Source organism: Orcinus orca, chromosome 11, assembly GCF_937001465.1.
Source record: "Orcinus orca chromosome 11, mOrcOrc1.1, whole genome shotgun sequence".
In the NCBI taxonomy this organism is placed as follows: domain Eukaryota; kingdom Metazoa; phylum Chordata; class Mammalia; order Artiodactyla; family Delphinidae; genus Orcinus; species Orcinus orca.
In genome coordinates, this window is record NC_064569.1 from 90780796 (window position 1) to 90804430 (window position 23635).

The 23635-nt window shown below is 58.0% G+C and overlaps 1 protein-coding gene and 1 pseudogene across 2 annotated transcripts in view; both read left to right on the forward strand.

Annotated features, from left to right (window-relative positions):
• TOM1 (target of myb1 membrane trafficking protein) overlaps nt 1-10490 on the forward strand; it is a 46304-nt gene extending 35814 nt beyond the window's left edge. The window contains exons 11-16 of one of the 2 annotated variants that reach the window (XM_033417322.2): nt 632-752; nt 4606-4681; nt 7072-7110; nt 8490-8549; nt 9461-9500; nt 9580-9871. In XM_033417322.2, the coding sequence (XP_033273213.1) occupies nt 632-752; nt 4606-4681; nt 7072-7110; nt 8490-8549; nt 9461-9500; nt 9580-9734 (491 nt within the window). In that variant the 3' untranslated portion in view covers nt 9735-9871. Of the gene's footprint in view, nt 1-631; nt 753-4605; nt 4682-7071; nt 7111-8489; nt 8550-9460; nt 9501-9579 lie in introns of both variants that reach the window. The other variant, XM_004286200.2, reaches the window with a different exon arrangement.
• Nucleotides 10491-13786: 3296 nt separating this feature from the next.
• LOC101281885 (heterogeneous nuclear ribonucleoprotein A1-like) lies at nt 13787-22115 on the forward strand (annotated as a pseudogene).
• The last annotated feature ends 1520 nt before the right edge of the window (nt 22116-23635 follow it).

The following is a 23635-nucleotide window of genomic DNA, read 5'->3' on the forward strand; positions in this document are numbered from 1 at the left end:
CAGCGGAATCTTGGCCCAGACCCCTCCTCGCCAGGGTCCAGTGCTGAATCTTTCTGCAAGGCTGAGCGGCCAGAACAAAACACAGGGGACCCTCCCTTGCAGTCTCACAACTCCTGAGCCCCCTCAGATCTCAGAAATCCCACTGTTGTGTGATTTCCCATCAACACCGTGAATTTCCCCCGGCCTGAATCATCTGGTGAACCTGGGCACGTCACTTGGACATCCTGGGCCCTTTTCCTCCTCTGTAACAGGGGCAGGAATGGGCCCTGCTCACAGGTCATCGTGAGGCCTGGATAAGCTTCTGCACAGAGTGGGCTTAGACCAGGGCCAGGCCCAGAGTGCACTCCTGGTAAGCGTTAGCCATCGCCACCGTCGTCACCATGATGAGCGTTATTGGCTGCCTGCTTGACGCCAAGCCCTTGGAAGTAATTGAGAGAGAGGAAGTGACTTGCCCCTGGTCCCTCAGCCAGCAGGTGGCCTGCTCCGTCCATACGCACCCCGACCCCACCACCACTCCAGGCCACGCTGCTTCTCCAGAACCGACCTGGGCCTGGCAGGGAGCAGCTCAGCCACGGCTCAGTGTCCAAGGACAGCCAGGCAGACCCTTCACGTGGCCTCTTTGTCCCCACAGACCTGGGCTCCAGCAGCGTGAGGGCTGGCCTGCAGTCTCTGGAGACCTCTGGCCGCCTGGAAGATGAGTTTGACATGTTTGCGCTGACACGGGGCAGCTCACTGGCTGACCAACGCAAAGAGTGAGTGGCTGGGCCCCTGCAGTTTGGTTCGCCCCCCTATCGGGGGGGGCCTCTCTCCAGGTCCCTGAGCCCAGTTTGTTGGTGGGCACACCAGCCCCTGCCTGCACCCCCTCAGGATAGCAGAGTTCTTTCCCCCGAGCCAATCCTGGGAGGCCCGGGGAACCCTGTGCCCTACAGGCAGCGATGGATGGGGGGAGGGATGCCGGTAGGTTGATGACTAGCTAGGTGCCAGGATCCTACATGATCCGCTCAGATGAGGAAACCGAGACACTGAGGGGCTGGGTCATTTGCCCCAGTCAGGCAGCTAACGTTTGGAGGCGCTAGGTTGGGAACCCAGGGCCATCTGGTTCCAAAACACAGTGCCTCCAGCCCAGCCCAGCTCTCCACTGCACTGTAGGCTGTGTACCAAGCCCTCGGGGGCTGGTCCAGTCATTTCTGCTGTTCCGTAACCGGCCAGAGAAGTCCTGCTACCCCACCCAAGTCTGCCTGCTCTGCACTGGAGCTGGGCCTCTGTCCTTCTCTGGGACTGTCCATCTCCATCAGGGAGAGGCTTTCAGCAGCTGAGGCACGCGGCCGAGTGCCCACCGGGGCCAGCTTCCCGGGACCGGCTCCGCACAGGCTGGAAGTAGTCTGCTTGAGGCTGTTGTCAGCCCTTTGCTTGTAAGCCCAGGGCAACCAGGATGTACAGCCAAGGAAAGCTCTGGAGTAAGGGACCTTCCCAGCAGACTCCCCAGCTCCCTAGTGGTCATTCTGGTGTCTTGGGGGACTGTTGATGGGCCTCCAGAGGGCCCAGGGATCCCCTCTCCACCCTGGCCAATCCAGGTGGAACCTGACAGGCTGCCCACTAGCCTAACCAGCCCTGCGCTGTGAGCCGCACCTCTAGGCTGGGGCAGAGCCTGTACTCCCAAGCCCAGGTGCTCCGGGACCAGTGGCTCACGGTCACCTTGGAATTAGGGGCACACTGAGGCTGCTGTGTTGCTGCAGGCTAGAGTCTGGTGGGACTTGCAGCCTGGAGGGCAGCCTACCCGAGAGCCCCACCCCGGCTGAGGTTTGCTGCTGCACCTCACTCCTCTGGGGAGCGGGGTCCTGAAGAACAGAGAAAAGCGCACCCGAGCTTGCCCCCTGGGGCCCGCAGTCTCACGGGGGGAGTGACCGCTGCTGTGCAGGGCCGGGTGCCGTCCTGGAGGGGCGGACCCAGCACTGTGGACTCGGAGGAGGTGCGTGCAGCTCTGCAGAGGGCACTCAGGACTGGACCACGCAGTGGGGAGGTCAAGGTGACCACTTCAGGCCATGGAACAGTACGTGCAAAGGGTCAGAGACAGGGGAGAATGTGAGACGCCGGGGCCAGGGAAGACGTACTGAGAGGGCAGCAAGTACCGTCTCAGGTCGTGGGTCCTCCTGCAGGCCCTCCCTGGGGAGGGGTTTCCACCCCAGCAGAAAGCGCCCTGCGGGATGGGAGTGTGCCCGAGCCTCCTCTTTGCTTTGCCAGCCTCCCTGGCCGTCCCTCTCTGATGCATCAGCTGGGTCTTCTAGCCCTGGTCACCTGGCTGGCCTTTGGACTCCCCACCTTGCCCTGTACCCTGGGGCTCTTGAACCCTCCAAGACCTCTTCTGCCCACCAAGTGTCTGCCCCATGCCTCCCTCTGGCCTATGCCGACCACAGCTGGCACAGTCACGGCCTCACCAGCTGACCAGGCTCTTCCACTCAGGATGCCAAGTAGAGCCATGGGGACATCTGGGTGAGCAGAGTTAGAGTCGCCTTAGCCAGGTTTGGCCAGAAGCAAGGGTGCTCTCTTTTTTTTTTTAATAAATTTATTTATTTTTATTTTTGGCTGCGTTGGGTCTTTGTTGCTGCATGCAGGCTAGGTGGCGAGCGGGGGCTACTCTTTGTTGCGGTGCCCAGGCTTCTCGTTGCGGTGGTTTCTCTTGTTGCGGAGCACGGGCTCTAGGCGCGTGGCCTTCAGTAGTTGTGGCACTCAGGCTCAGTAGTTGTGGCTCGTGGGCTTAGTCGCTCTGTGGCATGTGGGATCTTCCCGGACCAGGGCTCGAACCTGTGTCCCCTGATTGGCAGGCGGATTCTTAACTGCTGCACCACCAGGGGAGCCCAACGGTGCTCTCTTTCTCAACGTCTTCCACGCTCACTTGCTCCCCAGTGCCGCTGTGTCTTCTTCAGGCACTGACAAGTGTCACCCCAAGTGGCCCCGGGTCCAGCCCCTGCCCCTCAGCCTCACCGAGACCACCTGCCGGGTGGCCCTCCTCCCTCCTGCGCCGGGCACAGGGCTGGCAGTCCCGTGTGCGTCGTGTGGGTCCCACCACTGCAGGCACGGCCCCCAGGGATGACCAGGCTTTGGCCTTGGGGGCTGTATGAGAGAAGGAGAGAGATGGAAAAGCCGAGATGGTGGGGAGTAATTAGGAAGGAACACCTGGTTCTTTTGAATGAAGGGCATCGTCGTTTTCTGTCCATTCCTGGGGCTGGACATGCCTCATCCCTGCCTTTCCCCACAGCGCACCCACTGTATCCTAGGTGCACGGCCACTTCCACCCCAGAGTCAGCGGGCCTCCCCGGGTCAAGATGCGCTGCTCAGGCTTCGGCATCTCCTCCTCCTCGCCAGCTCCTGTTGCCCCAATTAGCCAGGGGTGCTAAGCTGCCCTCCAGAAGGGCTTGGCCGCAGCCCACGTGCATGGGCACCAGTCGTTGGGGGGTGGGGGGCGGTGAGCTCGCTGATGAGCGCGCTCTCCCGGCTGCCTCCAGGTCCTGTGGGAGTAGCGGGAGGCTGCTCTTCAGAGAGGCCGCCTGAGAATTTGGGGCTTTTCCTCAAGAGGCCTGTTTAAGTGCCAGTCTACCCAGTCCCCAGGAGGGCAGGTTGGCGTTACGAGAGTCACACGTGCTATGGTCTCGGCTCCTGAAGCCTCGAGCTGGACCAGCCCTGGCTCCAGCAGAGGGTGAGATGCTCCCCAGCCCGCCCCACCTGGAAGAAGAGCCCTCATCTCTATCCGTACCGGCTTTCCCGTTGAGGCTAGAATTCCGTGCCCTCGTCTGTGCCTCAGTGACTGACGCGGTCTCACCTCCTCTCCGCCAGCAGCTCAGGGCGAGGATACCTGCTCTTTCCCAGTGCCGGAGCTGAGTCCCCAAAGCCTCCCCTGGACGTCCCCTTTGTAGCAGTCAGAGAGACACCCAGCCCCCTCGTTAGCACCCAGTCCCACTCCTGGTTTATTCTCTCGCTCGCCTGGAACCTCACCTCAGACACCACAGGCATCTCCTTCCCCGTCCTCCTCTGCCCGGAAGCTGTGGTATCAGCTCCAATTTCCTCCCAGTACCCGTCGGCCGGCCTCCCCCAGAGGACATTCCGAATCCTCACCCGTAGTCTGCACGTTTGTTTTCAGCTGCAGAACGGGATTCCCCCATTCAAATGCAGCCTTGCACAGAACCACGATTTCTGAAATTATGGAATGGGAGCAGCTCGGAAAAGGGTCTAGATGCAAATTCTCTATGGCTGTGGGGTCAGTGACGCTATTTCTCATCCAGATCTGGTCACAGGAGGTTGGTGGTCTTGGTCTTTGGCCCCCAACACCTTCCCTCCCCTCTCCAGCCTTGCTCTGCCTGTCATGCGGGTCACACGTCTGATCCCGGTTCCCCAAGGCAGGAAATGAGACCCTTCCTACCCTCCTCAGGCAGGCCTGCAGAGTTGGCACACTTCCTGAGGTCTGAGCCGCCCCTGCCCAGGCACGTCCCAAGTCCACACGGGTTGTGAGTCCAGCTCATCCCCACTCAGCCGCCTCTGTCCTCACGTCAGCCGGCATGCCTGGTAAGGCAAGGGCGGCACGTAATGGCCACGGTGGCCTCTGTGTTTCAGGGTAAAATACGAAGCCCCTCAAGCAACAGATGGCCTGGCTGGAGCCCTGGATGCCCGGCAGCAGAGCACCGGAGCGGTAAGCAGAGGGGCCCTGCCGCCACCCTGGGGCCTGTCCAGAAGGAGGGCCGGGGGATGCTTGCCCAGCGATGCCCACGGTGGTTTATAATAGGCAGCCTGAGAGGGCAGATGGGAGCTGAGTCAGTATTCGGCCTCACTGCCCCTCCAGAGACCTGTTATCTGCAGGAGTGTGGACAGAGGTGGACGGGAGAACAGACCCTAAGACCACAGGGCGGCATCCAAGGGCGCCATTTTTGTTGCATTTAACTCCTGGACTGTGTGGCGTGACAGCCACGTGCCCACACCGAGCAGGCGCTGTGGGTGACCCCTCCCCCTCGCAAGGGCCCCAAGTACAGTTCTCGCACCTTTGAATTTGTTTCTGGGTGCCTGTAGGGAAGAGAGAATCTCTGTCCCAGTAGGTGGGCTGAGTAGCTCCTTGGGAGGTGGTTAGAAAGTGCAGGACCTGGGAGGTGGAGACGCAGGGGCAGTGAACAGCGTGGCAGAGGAGAGGGTTGGTGACAGCGTAGGGCTTCAGAGGCTGAGGTGGGACTGGGTGCTCGGAGCCCGACTGGGAGGACTGGGTTTATGCCATGTGAGGTGGGAGCCCTGAGCAGTCTTGAGCAGAGGGGAACGTTCATCTGGCTTCCATTTTAGAAGGACCCAGCCTGGAAGCTGGGAGAGCGGTCAGGAGGCCGTGGAAGCTGCCCAGTCTTCTGGAGTGGGGCGCGGGGCAGGGGGTGCAGGAGGGATCCCCAGCGACTCCCCAGAGGCATCCCCAGCATCCTGGGAGTCATTCCCAAGTCAGACAGGGCAAGACCTGGAACACTGTGGAGGTGGGACCAGCAAGGACTCAGATGCCTCCTGTGCGTTGTGGACCTGCTGCCACACAGAGCGCGTTCCCGCCCCGGTCTAAGAGCCTCCCACCATTTTTCTTTGTAAGCAGTCATTCGTTGAGCCTGTGCCCTGTGCTAAGCACCCTGCGACCCCAGCTTACTGAGTGAGTCATCACACAAACCCTTAAGGTATCCCCTTTTACAGATGAGGGGTTAATTACAGAGGGGGGTTAAGTGAGACCACAGATGTCACATCCTTAGCACAGTGCCCAGCACGCAGTGAAGCTTTCAACCTTTACATCACTGCAGTGTGGTTTTTCCCAGTCACAGAGGAGAACACCACGGCTTAGAATTGAGGTCATTTGCCCATGATCTCACAGCTGTTGGTCTGTCCAGCTTGGAAGCCAGTGCTGGTAACAAGAACCCCAGACGGCCTGTGGAGCTCTAAAGCGCAGAGGTGCTGCCCTGCTGCTCAGCCTTCCTTTCCCAGGGGCTCCTTTCCCAGGGGCTTTCCCATTCTGTCTCCAGGACCCCATATGAATCAGGACACTCGGGAAGCCCTTCCCTCCCACGCCACCTGACCTCCCATGGGCGGAGGCTGACCGAATAGCCTGGCTGTGCTGACCGCTGCAGCCCAGGACGGGTGTCACTTGCCCAGGGGCACACAGCAACGGCAACGCAAGGGCATGAGGAGCAGTAGGTCTCCTGACTGCTGCCCCACCTGGCAGGCGGCCATGGGGCAGAAACACGCACACACCACAGCCTGCAGAAAAGCAGGCGCTGGCTAAGTTCTGCTCGTTCATCTCTGAAGACTTGGGAGGTTTAAGTGACTTCCACCAAATCAGAGTGTGACTTCCTTAAAACCAGGTCATAAACATCTGCTCCGAGGTGCTTACGTCTGGCTGGGGGGTAAGGCTTTCTCCCTCTCGGTTGTCAGAACATGATCCCGGGCAGCAATGTACAGAATGGAATCAAGTGCTGACTCTGTGGGCAGCCAGTGGCTGCCCCCCGGGGTTAGTGAGTCCTGGGAGGTGGGGATGCTGGATGGCATGTGACAGGCCCCAGGCTGGGTCTGTCCAGGCGGGGAAGGCAGTCACAGGGTGATGGGCTGGGAGCCAGGACCCGAGGCTTCCTCCACTGTCGGTCTGCTCTGGGGCCCTAGGGATCTCCTCTTTGCCCATCAGTAAACATGAGGGGACTGGGTAGAGCAATGCTCCTAACCCTGGGTGCCCATCAGAATCCCCTGAGAACCAATGAGGGGCTAATCGCTGCCTACTCCACCATCCCAGGATTGCTCAGCTCCCCACCCCCAGGGACCCTTGGGGTGAAGAGTAGGAGAGAAGCTTTGCCCTGCCCGTCCAGGACTCCGGAGTCCCCACAGGGAGACGCCCTCTGCTGCTTGCTGTCCCCTTTTACCGCCCACCAGCCCAGCACAAGCATGGGTGCGTGCGCACGCACATGCGCGCACAGAGGCTCCTGAGGCGGTAGCAGGCCCCTGCTGGAGGAGGCCTCCAGCGCACCGGTGGCCCTGGCCCTGGCCTTCCCGCCACCCTCAGCGTGACCCTCTCTCACCCAGATGGGAGGCGGCAGTGAGAAGAGCCTCAGTGACTGGATGGTGAGACCAGGCACGGAGAGGAGGGGCCGGGCACACTCGCAGGGGGCCCCCCCAGGCGGTACTGTCCATCAGAACCAGAGGAGAGCAGGGTGGGCAGCCAAGGGCCTGCCGGTGCCCACCCAGCATGGTCCGGCTCCCTCTGCTCTCGCTTCCACGGCCCCTCGGTGCTGCCTTGGAAGCAAGGCCCGGGCAGCCCCTGTGGCAGCCGGGAGGCGACCGGGGCTCTCCTGGGCTTGGGCCGAGTGCCTGCAGAGGGGGCTGAGGCGGGCAGCCCAGAGAAGTCACTGCTGCCGCTGCTGGGAAGTCAGCTCCTGCCTCTTCTCTGGGTGCTCCTGCTGCCCCCTGGGGCCCTCGGTGCTGAGGACGGGGCTTGGGGACTGACCTGGCTTTGGTTGGAGAAAGACTCGCTCTCCCTCTGTTTCCCAAAGTAGCTGAGTGGTAAGCGCGTTTCCCCGAGCACCTGCGCTGTGCCGGGCGCTGTGCTGAGCTCTTTAGCTCCCTCGTCTCGTTTAATCCTCACAGCGATCTGGACCTGGACGGTAGGTACTGTCATCCTCTCTAACGATGAGCGAAGTGAGGGTCGGAGAAGCTGAGTCACCTGCGCCGAGTCGCAGGGGTCCGGCCAGCGTCTGGTCTCTCTGATCCCAGAGTCTGTGCCCCTGACCTCCAGCTGGATTCTCCCGCTGTAGACGCATTTCGCATGGGAAGCCCCCAGGCCCCAGCCCTGCCCCAGTCCAGCCCTCAGCCCCCCGCCTCTGTGCAGGAGCCTGTGTGGTGGAGCCACAGTGCCATGTCCCTGTGCATAGCCGCAGCCCCTTGGGGTGCACCAGCCTGGCCTCGTCTGGTGGTCTCGGCCCCTCCCTCTGTCCCGGCCCACCTTTGCCCCCTTCCACCACGAACGCTGAGTCTGCGGAGGTGTAGGGGGACAGCCTGCAGTCGTGCCCCCTGCCTCAGCCTTGCTGGCTGGCCGCTCCCTGGGCTGTGAATATTCTTGTGTCAGATGGCCCTGAGCACCTGTGCTTGGTCCCGGCCCTGGGCTTGCGCACCAAGCCCGCACCCTTGGCCTGTAGGAGCCGGGGGTCCGTTCTCTCCTCGTGGCCCTGCTCCAGCTGTCAGGAGCCCTTCCCCATCCCCTGCTCAGCCTGCTGGCCCCGCCTCCCCCTTGCCCACAGCCTGGCACAGCAGGCAGAACTTGGGGTCCCAGGCAGCTGGGCAGGAGCCATCCTGGAGGGACTGCCGGGGACGGGAGTGCAGGGCAGGTCCGACTGGCCCCATTGCATGAGGGAGGAGTCCCAGGGGTGGGCAACTGCCCCAGGCCGCGGCCGGTGGGCCCCAGACCGGCTAGGCGCACTGCCCTCACCCGCTGCCCTTCCCTCCAGATCCCCGTCACCCAGGCCTGCCTCATGGAAGACATCGAGCAGTGGCTGTCCACGGACGTGGTAAGTCCGGCCCCCTCCTCGCCCACCTGACCCGGGGCTCCTGTTGTCTCATGAGGAGGTGACGGGGGGCGGGGTCAGGATGAGCGACCCGGTGAGGAGAGGGCGTTAGCGGGGCTGGTGTCCCCTCCCCTGCCGCTCCCCTGGCTCTTCCCTTTAGAGGAGGGCCCGGCCCCGCACCCCTCGCAGCCTCTGGGGCCTTCCCTCCCCTGAGCCTACTGCCGATCGAGGTCCCACTGTGAGCAGGACAGGTGGGCCGAGGGCAGCCGGGACCATGGGAGCACTGAGCTCGGCAGCCCCCTCGTGCAGGTCGGGAAGCTGATAGACAGCTGCGAGGGGTGCCACGCCCGCGGTGGGGGGCGGCAGTCTCCAGAGCCCCACTGCCCCCTGTGAGTGGCAGTCTCCAGAGTCGCCCCCCCAATTCTTGGCACCAAGGATCAAGGGCCTGGGCACTTCCAGGCCCAGAGGCCGCCTTCTGCAAGTGGCCAAGACCATGTTTCTGCCCGAGATCAGGAGAAGGTCCATCCGTTTCATCTGGTGGGTGAAGGCTTATCCGCTCCCCAGCCCCCAGCGTGAGCATGTGTGGCCTCAGGCTTGGGTGTCAGCCTTTCCACCATGGGACGAGTCTGCCCACCCCTCTAGACACTGGAAGGAAGGGACTAGCGATTGTCAGGGGCCCACTGGGCACCCTACCCTGCGCCTGGCCCTCTGCAAGTACTCCTCTGTTATAGCTTCCCGACAACCCTGTGAGTGCCGCCAAGCAGAAAAGCGAGGCTCAGAGAAGTCCAGGGGCTCGGGCCAAGGCCTGGGGCTCAGGAAGGGGTGGGGCCGAGGTCTGGACCCCTCGGGGTCAGCAGCCTGCGCCCCAGCCCGCTCCGCAGTGCTGCAGCTAACCTCACCTTCTGCTTTCTCAGGGGAACCATGCGGAGGAGCCCAAGGGCGTCACCAGTGAAGGTAGTAGACCTTGGCCCTGCCCATCCCTGCCCCACTCCAGCCTCCGAGCCCACCCGCAGCCTCCCTCTCGTTCCTCCAGAATTTGACAAGTTCCTGGAAGAACGAGCCAAAGTGGCCGACCGTTTGCCCAACATCTCCAGCCCCTCCGCCGAGGGGCCCCCGGGTCCCCCGCCTGGCAGTGCCCCTCGAAAGAAGACCCAGGAGAAGGATGACGACGTGCTGTTTGCCTTATGAGTGTGGGGTCTGGCACCCTGCAGCCCGAGCCCCCGCTGCTCCCACACCCCGCGCGGGGACCTGTCTCTCCTTCAGCGTCACGGCTGCTCTGGGGGGGCTTGTTACATATGCCCTTCTCTCCCCCTTGAGGTTGGGGCCGCGCTGCCTGGGGGTGTGGGGGGCAGCCGGATGAATTGGGGGAACAGGTCAGTTGCACTTCGGAACCCTGGACACCCCTGCCTCCCCTCCCACCCCAGCTGACCACTGCAACTTGGCTGAGAACCCGGAGGCCCCGGGACAGACAAGGCCAGCTGCTTGGTTGCCCCAGCGTGAGTCCCCCTTGCCCCTCCCTGGACCCATGCCCAGAGGAGCCCTCTTCCAAGCCCACACTGACAGTCGAGGCCTGGCCGTGGGCTGGAGACAGCAGAAGTTTCTGTCGCAGCCTCAGGTCCGTTCCGCAGGCCCTGCCTTGGAGCCCGAAGGCTTTGGCCAGCTGTCGAGGGCAGGGCGTGTGGCCCTCTGCTGAGCGCACGCTGTCCAGATATGAAGCTGCACGTGGTGGGGGGAGACCTCGCCAGGCCCAGGCCGCCAGGGGAGGCTTCCAGGGATGCCTGGGGCACCTGTGGCCCCCACGACCTCCACTTCCTCGCCCTCCGGCCTTCCTCTGTTCCTCCCATGCAGGGCTCCACCAGGCACTGGGCCTCCGCACCTGTTGGTTGATCCTCTTGTCCTGGGAGAGGTGCCTTTTGTATCCCCAATTAAAGGTAGAAAAGCATCCTGCTAGCAGTGTTCAGTCTCCAGGAGGAGGTGACTTCTTGGCCTCGCCAGAGGCAGGGACTCCTTTGGGCTGGGCTGGGCTGGGGGCCACCCGTGAGATGGGCATCTGCAGGCGAGGCAGGTGCAGCAGCAGGCCTGGGCACCCAGCCGCAGCTCACACCAGCACAGGCTCCAGCCACGCGTTGCCTGCCAAGTGGCCCCATTGCTCTCCACGAGTGACGCCTCTGCGTCCTCAGCGCCTCACACTGCCGTCCGCACTCAGGCCGGCTCCTGCCCAGCAGCTGTAGCACTGTGATCACAGAGACGGAGCAGGTGTGGGGATGGTGGGGCAGGGAGCCTGCAGGGAGGATACGGCCATCCCGTCTGAGGCCTAGGTGCCAGGCGCTGTACCAGGCTCTACGTGGGCTCGTGGAATCGTCTCGACAGCCCGGGGCGGAGCCGAGTTGCATCTTGTTTTACAGAGACTGAGTCTGTGACTCAGTGGGTCATGTGAGCCACCCCAGGTGCAGCTGTTTATCAGGTGCTGGGCACTTCCTCACGCATCAGTGCGTCATCCCCATTTTTCAGATGACAGCACTGAGGCTCAGCGTGGCTGCCTGGGCACGCAGGTCAGGCGCGGGTGTCGGTTCTTATCTCCATGGCAGTTCAGCCACCCCAGGTCTCGGGGTACCACCTTTTCTGGTCTGGGATCTTCACACCAGGCTCCCCAGGAGTCACTGCTTGAGGCACATTGGTACCCCCTGGCCCAGCACTCGGTGGTGGGAGGGAAGGGGGCTGCAACAGTTGATGTGCCTGAAAGGTCAGCCCATGAAGGACAGCAGAAGTCTGAATGCCTGGGTCCAGGGGACCTGGGCAGCTGGAGTGGGGCTCACCTGGGTCTCTGAGCAGCCCCCAGCTCCCATCAGCAGCGGGTGGGCTGTACATGCGTTCTGAGGCGTGGCCTAGAGCCGTGCACACAGGAGACCAGGCTTAGCCAGCCCTCCAGGTGGAGCTGGGGCAAGGGAAGCAGCTGGGAGGCGGGTACAACGGGACGGGTCGGGACGGGAGGCTTGTCCATCCCCTAAGCAGGGAGGAGGGGCCTTATCGTCTAGGCCGAGATTCAGAGCTTTGCAGAGGAGCCAGCCTGGAGGAAAGGCGGCTGAACGTGACATCTGACCCATTTCCCCAACCTAAACCACCTTTTTTTCCTCTCCCCGCCACCCCTGCCCAAGGGGAGCAGCCATATCACTGTCCCCTGGGTAGCCAGCCATCGGCCTGGTCGGACAGCTTTTCAGGAGACGGAGGCGCCCTGGGCCCTCACCCGTCAGTCCTAACAAGCTCAGCTGGTCCAAACTCAAGGTTACCGCCTACGTCCTGCGTAAGTTAGCTGTGTCCGCCCAGGTAAGGGGAAGGCAGTGGTTTTAACGAGGTATTAAGCATCTCCTGGACATGGTCCAGCTTTGCCTAGTTACTCAGCAGTGACGCCTGTGCTGAGGTGGTGGAGCGTCGCCAGCCCTGCCGAGGCTGCTGGGACTCAAAATTGGGAAGAAGCCCAACTTGGTGTACCGTGCTGTCACACGGCCACCAGCACCCCCGCCGTCTTCTGCTTTAGGTCACGCAGAGGCGGCTGGGTGCTGGGGACGGCGGCCCGACTCCCCAGTCTGCTTTATCTTGCTGGCCCGGCCGCCTCCTCCCGTCAGCACTCATGACAGCAGGTCGCTTCCAGAGGCCCCTTCCCCGGCCGCTTCTGGCCGCTTCTGGCCGACGGCCAGCCACCACACACCAGACCACCAGCGTCTGGAGCCGGAGCCGAAGTCTGTGCTTGACTCATAGCCTGTGAAGGTCCCTAAAGCACCTGGCTTTGGTGACCATCTTTTTCACAATGTGCACCTGTATCATGAGGCTGGCAGCACCTGGCGGTCAGACGAGAGGACTGTGGGGATACTCGGTGGGTTGCCCACCCCCACCGCCGGCTAGGCTGGACGGCCGCCACTCGTGCTCACACATGCGCAGTGGGGCGCGCTGCGCCGCTGAGCTCAGACAGGTGTGCCACCTGCTCGCACGGCCATTCCAGCCATCTGTCCTGGGACCTGACCTGAGCCCCTGGGAGACTGGGGGCCTCTCCCCTTTCCCTGCAGCTCCCCAGCTCTCCCAGGTCCTCCCCTCCATCCCCACCACATGCCTGCTGTGGGCCCTACCTGGCCTGGGCCTTTCCATGCCTCACAACAGTCCTGCGGGGTTGATGGTTTTGACCACTGCTTACAAGTGGGAAACTGAGGCCGGGGCACGCCAGGACCAGTCACACCCTAAGTAAGGGAAGAGCGGGACCTGTTCCTCTTGGCACCGTTGCCTCTCCCCTCTGCTTGCCCCTCCTCCAGGTGAGCGACAGCGAGCCAGGGAACCCTCAGTCGGTGGCTGCAGGGGCTCGTGGCCTGTGAATGGCTAAAGTTGCCCAGTGACCTGTTCTTTGCTGCGTGTGGGTAGGAGCGCCGGCTGCGCACCAGGCATGGTTCTAGGTGCTGAGAATACAGAGGTGAACGGGCCTGGTGAATGGGTCACGTGGAGGGAAGGGGGCAACATAGACAGGTGTAAGTTGCAAACGTGCCACCTTCTCTGAAATGAAGGAAAGGGAGACTAATGCCAAGTGACAGGGGCTAGGAGGCCGGGGAGGGCCTCTGACCAGGACCCAAGGCTAGTGAGGTGAGGCCTGCCCAAAGAGCCCTGCCGTGAAGGTGTCCAGGCTTCCCCGGAGGGCGCAGCTCTGGACGGCCCCACCTTGAGGACCCCTCCAGAGAGAAGGCATCTGGGGCTGGGCTGGGCTGGGCTGGGCTGGGCTGGGCTGGGCGAGGGAGCCCCGGCAGGAGCCACCGGTGCTGGCCAGGCTGGGTTTCCTGGCACCAGGCAGTGTCTGAGGCCACAGGTCCTGGGCCAATCACAGCAGCGGGAAGTCATGCGGCCCCACGTAAAAGAGGACCAGCTGCAGGCGGGAGCCTTGGGCTGCGGCCCCCGCGTCAGGATTAACCAGGCACCAGTGGTTCCTGCAGGGCCCTCTGCCTCGGAAGTGGCATCTGGCCAGGGGTGTAGGGAGGTTGAGTGGAGGCAGGCAGGTGGGTAGGGAGGGGCCACCTGGGAGGCAGTCCCTGGAGCCTGGAGGAAGCTCTGATCAGAGCTACCTAGAAGCCCCTTAGCAGGGCCCCCACCCTCTTTGCACCCTCCCGGCTTCCCTGACCACCCCCACCCCCACCCCCCCACCCCGCCCAGACCCAACCCTGAGCCTGGACGCTGACCCCAGCCCCCAATCCCAGTGTCAACATCCAACCTCTCCAGTTGTCATACAACAGCAAATCATGATGCTGCCCTTCTGAGCTGTGTGAACTTAGGCAAATTACTTAACCTCTCTGTGCCTCAACTTTCTCACTTGTAAATAGGCTAATAGCAGTTGCTGCTTCATAGGGTTGTCATGAGGGTTAACTGAGAAGACCAGTACCACAACATCTGTCAAGGAAATGTTCCAAACATGTTGTCATGGATGGTACCCCCTCCATCCAGAACGGCCTCTGCATCTGACACCCAGCCAGGGGCACTGCCCCGCCAACTCCTGGGTAATTTCAGAGACCCCAGCTCAGCCTCTGGAATTGCTCTCCCAGCTCTCAAGGGTGCTCGCTGCCTCCCAGACAGCAGTTCCAACAGCAGGGCCCCTGTGCCCCTCTCTTGGGTCTGAGCTGCTGCCCCTGAGTGGGGCCGGAGTGTCTTGATCCCGGCAATGAGAGAGAGGCAGGATCTGCCCGCTGGTCCTGGATCGGGCTCTGCTGACGCACAGTGGGGAGCTTGGGGAAGCGCCCCCAACCCCTTCTCCAGGGGTGACCCTGGCTCAGGACAGTGTCCCACAGCGACCACGAGATGGCAGCAGCGCTGCATGTAGCAGGGCCAGTGGGGCCAGCACCACCGAGTTGACAAGCCGGGAGGGCCGGCAAAAGGGAGCCCTGAGTGCCTCCTGCGAAGCCCGGGGGGCACTCGTTCCTGTGGGCCTGCTCAGCGGACGCCGAGTTCAGACCCCTGTGTATGTCTAGTTCTACCTGTATAGGCAGAAAAGCACAAGTTTACACCAACAACTGCAATCACAACCCAATATCAGAGATTCCTTCTAGTTTTCCCCGTTCCCTATGACCCCCTTCGAAAACAGTGAGAAGCCTGGTTCCTGCTGCCCTTTGTGTACAGACTTACTTGCTCAGTCCCATCAGTAGCCAGTCTCCCACTGACCCCGCTGCCCCGGCCCTGTAGGTGTCCTCACCTTGTTTGGGTCCCGACATCCCTGGATGGACCACCAGAGCCCCTGCTCAGACTTTTCCTCACCCAGTGCAGGCTCCAACACCCCACTAGGGGCCACTGCAGCCCAGCCCCGCCTCAAGGCAGCTGCCTGCCTTGCCTGGTCCCATCTGATGGCTTTAAACCAATTATTCAGGACAGGAGTGGAAGAGGAAGAGGAGATTTCACATTAAGAAGAATGATCAGACTCCAAAGTGATGTCTGAGTCCCGCTGTGTCCTCAAACCATCCAAATGTTTGTGCAAACCTAGTATTGACACCTCCAAACTACCCCTGCCTACCTCTTGCATCAGAAAACACCACAAAAGTCCTTGGCCAGTGTATTAGTGTGCTAGGGCTGCCATAGCAGAGTTCCACAGACTGAGGGCTTAAACAACAGAAGTATATTATCTCGTAATTCTGGGGCATGGAGGTTAAGGTGCTAGCAGGCTGTTTGCCCTGAGCCCTCTCTCCTTGGTTTGCAGATGGCCGTTTTCTCCCTGTGTCTTCACATGGTCTTCCCTCTGTGTGTATCTGTGTCGTCATCTCCTCTTCTTACACAGTCATACTGGATTAGGGCCCATCCTAGTGACCTCACGTTACCTTAATTACCTCTTTAAAGACCCTATCTCCAAATACAGTCACATGCTGAGGTCTTAGGGGTTAGGACTTCAACAGCTGAAGTTGAGGGAGACACAGTTCAGTCCACAGTTGGTCAGATATACAAAGTCCTGGCCCCTCTGGCCATCCTCCCAGGGTGTGACCACTCTGCTCTGGACCCCATCCTAGAACAGCATCACCTCTGCCCTACACTGGCTCTGCAGAGGAGTGACCACATGTAACACCCACCTCCACACCCCTGTTAGGGATTTGAGGGTGGTTTGATCCATCCTTGGGCCAACCTGGCCTTGGGAGCCCAGGAAGGGCCAGCCACTGGGGCCAGGAGCAGAGCAGAACAGGGAGGAGGTGGAGGTGAGGAGGCCACAGGCACCCAGAGCCTGGGCTAGGGGCTGTCCTGGTCCCCACTGCCACCTACTATGTTTTAGAGCAGATCCAAAGCAGCGAGCTGGCAGGGCTCTCTTCTGCCCGCCCTGGGCAGCAGGACCAAGCTAGGAAAGCAGCCTCACATGGCCCCATCTTCTCCCTTTGCCTCTAGCTCAGGAATCTTGTGGCCTCTCCCTGCCCCTGCCCTAGGGCAGCCTGCACCCCTCTTCCCCCCACAGTCCAGGCTGGGCCACTGTGGTACCACAGACAGGGAAACAGTGGCCCAGGGAGGGGAGGGGCCTCCCTGCCCCGGAAGAGGCAGCCCTCAGCCCAGCCTGAGAGCTCAGCGAGGCCAGGGTGGAGGCCTTATTTGTCGGGCAGAAGCTGTGTGGCCCCAAGCCCTGGCGGGGGATCAGCGGACACAGCTTCTGGCCCACACCACCACTGATTTACAGTTTGACTTGAGACAAGCCCTTTCCTGCCTGGGCCTCAGTTTCCCCAACTATGAACCAAGGACATTGATTAAATGACCCTGAGGCTTCCTCCCACTCTGCTCTTCTGCTCCCTCAACCCCCAAATTCCACAATCCTCCCTCTGGGGAAAAAATGGGAGGCTACAAATCCTCGTAACAGAAGTGGCAACATGGGGTCCCAGGGTTCTTCTCCCGCTGCAAGAGCCACAGGAGTGGGAAAATGCCTGCTGGCCAGCTCAGCAGACATGGAAGGCCCTGGGCCACCTCCTTGCTAGCACACCGGTTGCGCCCTGGGGAGCTTGGGCGGGACGTGCCCTTTAGTCTGCAGGAGCTTCCGGCCACCTGCAGGAAGGGGGCTGCCAGGGTGAAGCAAGGCAGGGTCTCTTCTCAGGCCTAGAGTGATGCAGAGACTTGCTCAAAGCCACACAGCAAATCTGTGGCAGAATCAGGACTAGAATCCAGGTCCCCCATGGGACCTGCCCAGCAGGGAGCAGGGAAAGGACGGTAGCTGGGAGTCCCTCTGTGGAAACACCTCCTGGCCCCTTGTACGCACCCCTGGCTCCCCCAGAATGTTAATGCTCCCCAACTGGTCTGCAGGTTATAAACCTTCTCCCACCAAGGACCTCCTTTATCACGGTTTCCCCAGGACCTGAATTTGCACGTTTTTTGTTGGCCTTGGTTTTTTGCCTACAGAACACTTTGCAATGCAATGAAGAGTTAGTATACTTTACCTTTTGTGCATCATAATCGGACTGCATCGCCTACCGAGGCAGTTTCTCATTCCAGCCAGACGTGCCCCAGCAGCTCGTTCTTGGGAACTAACTGTACAGCCTGTTTGTCCAGCCCCACTGGGCCTGCCCACTGTTTGAGGCAGTCCCACCACCTAAAGGGGCAGGGGATGAGGACAGCTGAGCTCACCATCGGCCAGGGCACCCGCCAAGCTCCCAGAGGCCTCGGCCTTCACCTTCACCATACGTGGCCATTCTTTTTTTTTTTTAATTAATTTATTTATTTTTGCCTGTGTTGGGCCTTTGTTGCTGTGTGTGGGCTTTCTCTAGTTGTGACGAGCGGGGGCTACTCTTTGTTGCAGTGCGCGGGCTTCTCCTCGCGATGACTTCTCTTGCTGCGGAGCATGGGCTCTAGGCGAGCGGGCTTCAGCAGTTGTGGCACGTGGGCTCAGTAGTTGTGACTCACGGGCTCTAGAGCGCAGGCTCAGTAGTTGTGGCCCACGGGCTTAGTTGCTCCGTGGCATGTGGGATCTTCCCAGACCAGGACTCGAACCCGTGTCCCCTGCATTGGCAGGCGGATTCTCAACCACTGCGCACGTGGCCATTCTTGACCCCTGGCTTCTGCACTGGTCTCTCCCTTGTGGACACAGTCTGCTCCCACTTCCCACCTCAACTCTGTGTTACTGAGTCCAAGCTCATACTGCTCACCACACAACAGGCAAGTAACTCGAGAGATGAGTTGTTGGGGCAAAGAATAGTGACTTTATTCTGAAAGCCAGCAGAACAAGAAGATGCTGACTAGTGTCCCAAAGAACCATCTTACCGGGGTTTGAATTCAGGCTTCTTTTATACTAAAAGGGGAGGGGGCGTGGCTGGTTGTTGTAAACTTCTTGGTGCCGGAAACCTTTATTCTTGCAGCTTATAGATCTGGTCGATGTTCCTATAAACCTCCAACAAGACAAATGTTATTCTCCGTTCTGCAACTTTTTAGCTCTATATGAATGGAAAAGTGTTATACCTGTAAAGGTCAGAGCCTTGAGAATAGGTTATCCCGTATATTTCAGGTTATAGACAACATTCTTTTAGTGATTAACTTGTAGCAAAAGCAATAGAATACACAGGTTAAAGGAAACAGATCCAATATGGAGTCAGATTTGTTCTTCCCTCTGACACCTGCAAACTCAGACTCTCAAATTGTTTGAGTCCCATTGGCCCCACCCTCCCTGGCACTTGGAATCTTAGCTTTTAGACCCCAAGTTGCGGTGAGAAGACCCATCCCCTCTCTCCCTCACCCCTCCCCGGTTACTCTCCCACCGCGTTCTCTACCCATTGCCCACCCACTGAGGATCAAGAATGGGTACTGCTGAGCCTTCTCAGATGTTGCCATGGAGCTTGAGGGCCAGACAGGGGCAGAGACCTCCAGGTGCGAACGCCCAATGCCTTCCATTCCCTCCTCCATCTCTCGGTGTCCCTTTCCCCCCATGTGTGCACCACCGATCCATCCACCATCCCGCCACTCATTCATCCAACACAAATGCCAGTACAGCCTCCTTCCTTCCATCGCCCGTCTATCCAGACTGCATAGACACCTGCCACACAGGGGACATCAAGAGCCACCAATGAGGGCCACAGAAGCAGGGACATCACACAGAAAGGACCACGGCAGCACCACCTGATGAGAGATGAGGCCATTTCTGTGTTTCTTGTCCCCACCATAGCCCACCAGAGAAGAAAGGGACCCAAAGGACAGGGGGAAGGAGGGTAAAGGAGCAGGCCACCCCACCCCCTCCAAGTCTCTCCAGTAAGGCCCTGGGAACTGAGGAGGTGGGTGTTCAATCAGATGTGAGATTTAACTTTGGACTTTTTCATGCTTGAAAGTAACAAGAAAGTTAACAAAACCGCCAGAGGTGTCAAAAAGGCTGCAAAAAGGCTGCAAATGGGAGGCTGGGCTCCATCAAAGGCAGGCGTAGGAGAAAATGAACAGAAGTCATGGTCAGGTTTGTGAACTGTGACTTGGGATCTGCAAGCTTGGAGAGGGAGCTGGGGAGAGCGGAATTGCTCTGTGTGTCAGTGGGAGATGAATCCTACAGTTCCAATGCCCCCTGGTAGAGGGGAGGGGAGCCCAGAGACAAGCGAAGGGGAGGAGGAGAGAGGAGCCGAGGTGACCAGGCAAAGGGTTGGGGGAAGATCTGGAGAAGAACTACTGGACTGGGGGAGGGGAGGGAACAGAGTATCCCCAAAAGGTCTGGAAGAATAGACTTATCTAAGATGCCCTGTGACGTGTCCCCTGTGTGGGACCTGATATCACCCCTCTCTATGACCCCAAGATCTATGTTCCACTCACCAGTATTTGTCAAGAGGAGGGTTTTATGGAAATGGAGAAGGGGTGAAGTGTCATGTCTGAGTCAGCACAGTACTGAGCAGAAATCGCTCAGGAAGAAGCAAGAATGGCAGGGGAAGTGGTGAAAACATAAGTGTCCAGGGATCTCTGAAACTGTGGAGGCTTTTGGACTTTTACTGGACATAAAGTTAGAAGATTAAAGCATCAACTCTGCCTTCCCCCCAGTGATTTCCTCACACACAATCAGAATCAATCTCAAAAGGCGAATCTGACCATGTTTTATAACACCTGCACCCCCAAGCCCCAACACACACACCTAAAACCCTTCACTTGTTCTTGAGTTAAAGGCCCACTTCCTGGCCCGTCCCGCAAGGCCTCTGGGGTCTGGGCCCTGCCACCCTCTCCAGATTCTCTGCACTCTAGACATACAGGCTGGCTTTCTCACCTCAGAAGTTTCATGCCCTACTGACCACAGGGCCTTTGTACATGCTGTTCTCTCTAGCACTGCCCCACCCCAACCCCAACCCCCAGTTAACTCACTCACCCTTCAGGGCTCAGCTCAGACAAGCCACTCCTGAGCTCCTGACCAAGTCATCCATCCATCTTGGAATTTACCACCATGATTACAGAGGCAAAGAGGAATGGAACAACCACAACATGGCTCAGAGTCCACACCTTAGCACAATCATGATTCATGCCCTGGCACTGGGCACACGTTCCCTGAGTACATCTGAATCCCCAACAAAGTGAAGGTCTGTCATCGAGGGGGCAGGGGGATGGCTGTTAAGTAGACAACCAACAGTGTCTGCACCCTCTTGCAGGGGTGGAGGGGGGCTATCATGTATTCTGGAAAGTGATGGAATGGGCAGAAGCACGAATGAACTCACCATGTCTCAGGTCTGGACTCACACTGGCCTGATGAGGTTGTGGACTGTGTGAGGTATGATGGAGCCTCATTACTGGACAGCTTTTTTTTAATCCAGGTAAACTGCAGGTCAAATCATGTCCCCTGGGACACACAAAAAACCCACACAGCAAAACCTCCCACCTCAGCAACAAGTGAGGCTTTTTGTCTCATCCTCCGACAGAATCCTGGTAAAGACCAGTACAGAGTCATAGACTAGTGCCATTCAGCTAATCCCTGTATCTGACACCAGTCTGCTTGCTCACCTCCAGCGATGGGATACCCACCAACTCCCATAGAAGCCCATTCCACCTGACCAGACCCCCACCACCGACCCATCATTAAGCCATAAAATCTAATTGGCATATTGTTTAATGGGAACAGAGTTTCAGTTGGGGATGATGAAAAAGTTCTGGAGGTGGATGGTGGTGACAGTTGCCCAAGAATGTGAATGTACTTAGTGCCACTGAAAGGTACACTTAAAAATGGTTAAAATGGCCTTTCTGCCCGTGGACGCCGCTGAGTAAGCATCGTTGACGTCTCCCCCTCGCCTCCACTACCATCATGTCTAAGTCAGAGTCACCCAAAGAGCCCAAACAGCTGAGGAATCTCTTCATCGGAGGTCTGAGCTTTGAAACAACCGATGACAGTCTGAGGAGCCATTGTGAGCAGTGAGGAACGCTCACAGACTGTGTGGTGATGAGGGATCCAGACACCAGGCGCTCCAGAGCCTTCGGGGTTGCCACATATGCCACTGTGGAGGAGGTGGATGCGGCCATGAATGCAAGGCCACACAAGGTGGATGGACGAGTTGTGGAACCAGAGAGGGCCGTCTCAAGAGAAGATTCTCAAAGACCTGGTGCCCACTCAACTGTGAAAAAGATTTTTGTTGGTGGCATTAAAGAAGACACTGAAGAACATCACCTAAGAGATTATTTTGAACAGTGTGGGAAAATTGAACGGACTGAAATCATGACTGATCGAGGCAGTGGCAAAAAGAGAGGCTTTGCCTTCGTAACCTTTGATGACCATGACTCTGTAGACAAGATTGTCATTCAGAAATACCACACTGTGTATGGCCACAACTGTGAAGTAAGGAAAGCCCTATCTAAGCAAGAGATGGTTAGTGCCTCATCCAGCCAAAGAGGTCGAAGTGGTTCTGGAAACTTTGGTGGTGGTCGTGGAGGTAGTTTTGGTGGGAATGACAACTTTGGTCGTGGAGGAAACTTCAGTGGTCGAGGTGGCTTTGGTGGCAGCCGTGGTGGCGGGGGATGTGGTGGCAGTGGAAATGGCTATAATGGATTTGGTAACGATGGAAGCCATTTGGGAGGTAGTGGAAGCTACAATGATTTTGGCAGTTACAACAATCAATCTTCAAATTTTGGACCCATGAAAGGAGGAGACTTAGGAGGCAGAAGTTCTGGCCCCTATGGTGGTGGAGGCCAATACTTTGCCAAACCCCAAAACCAAGGTGGCTATGGTGGTTCCAGCAGCAGCAGCAGCTACGGCAGCAGCAGGAGGTTTTGATGACTGCCAGGAAACAAAGCTTAGCAGGAGAGGGGAGCCAGAGGAGTGACAGGGAAGCTACAGGTTACAGCAGATCTGGGAACTCAGCCAAGCACAGCGCTGGCAGGGCCTCGCTGCTACAAAGAAGACACGTTTTAGACAATACTCGTGTGTGTGGGCAAAAAAACTCGAGGACTGTATTTGTGACTAATTGTATAACAGGTTATTTTAGTTTCTCTTCTCTGGAAAGTGTAAAGCATTCCAACAAAGGGTTTTAATGTAGAATTTTTATTTTTTTGCACCCATGCTGTTGATTGCTAAATGTAATAGTCTGATCGTGACGTTGAATAAATGTGTCTTTTTTTAAAATGTGCTGTGTAAAGTTAGTCTACTCTGAAGCCATTTTGGTAAACTACCCCAACAGTGTGAAGTTAGTATTCCTTCAGAGTGATGCCAGGTTCCATTCAAAATGTATTTACAACCTGCTCTGGTGGAGAAGCTATTGTCTTCCGAAACCTTGGTGTAGTTGAACTGACAGTTACTGCGTTGTGACCTGGAGTTCACCGTGAAGAGGGTCACCCAAGCCAAGTCATGGAGTTTTTTGATTATTAATATGATTGTTGGCACACCCTATGCAATATATCTAAATTGGATTATGGTACCAGATATAGATGGGAATGAAGCTTGTGTATCATCCATTATCTTGTGTAATAGATAAACAATTGAATACCCTCTTGAAAAAAAAAGGTTAAAATGGTAAATTTTATGTTATGTAGTTTTACCATAATTTAAAAAAAAAGTGCTCTGGGCTTCAAAACTTACAAGCTTGTGTGGCTTTAAGTGCTTCACAGTGTTGTGTTAGTTTCTACTGTACAGCAAGGTGAATCAGCTATACGTATACATATATCCCCTCTTTTTTGGATTTCCTTCCCATTTAGGTCACCACAGAGCACTGAGTGAAGTTCCCTGTGCTAAACAGTAGGTTCTCATTAGTTATCTGTTTTATACTCAGTATCAATAGTGTATAGATGTCAATCCCAATCTCCCAATTCGTCCCACCCACCCACCCCTTCCCCCTTGGTATCCATACGTTTGTTCTCTACATCTGTGTCTCTATTTCTGCTTTGCAAATAAGATCATCTATACCATTTTTTGAGTACTTTAAAAGTAACCATTTAAAGGTTACTCTAAAAACATATATAATTAAGAGTTAAGGGACTTCCCTGGTGGTCCAGTGGTTAAGAATCCACCTTCCAGCGCAGAGGACTCAGGTTCGATCCCTGGTCAGGGAACTAAGATCCCACATGCCGCGGGGCAACTAAGCCCACGTGCCACAACGAGAGGGAAGCCCGTGCGCCGAGACGAAGATCCCACGTGCTGTGACTAAGACCCAATGCAGCCAAATAAATATTTTTTTTAAAAAACAAACAAAAAAATAGTTAAGGCAAACTCTTAGTGCGCCCCATGCTGTTTGATCCTGATTTGCTTTCATTCAGGCCTTGGAAATCTGGGCTCAGTATTTCCACCTTCAAGTCCTGCCTCTGCCCCCCGCAGGGATTACAGTCACTGTGACCCTCCCCTGCTATGAGCCTACTATGTACTAGGCTCTGAGGCTCTGAGGATGCGTCCAGGAATAAGTCAGAGCCCTCGTCCTCCCTGACACACAGGGAACAATCAGAATTTTTCTTTACTTTTTGTTAGTAAAAACCTACAGGGCTCCAGTCTCCGTGAAACCTGCAGGGCTGGCCTGCAATGATTCATCCTTGAAGACCTCACCTGGGTAGAATGATGACAGTGGCACAGGATGACACCGGTCCCTGAGCACTCAGCACACGGAATGTTTGTTTGGTGCAATGTGTGGCCTCCTGGGAATGTCGGGTGACACATGACAGCGTGGGGATGTGTGGAAGGACAGGAGTCAGGAATT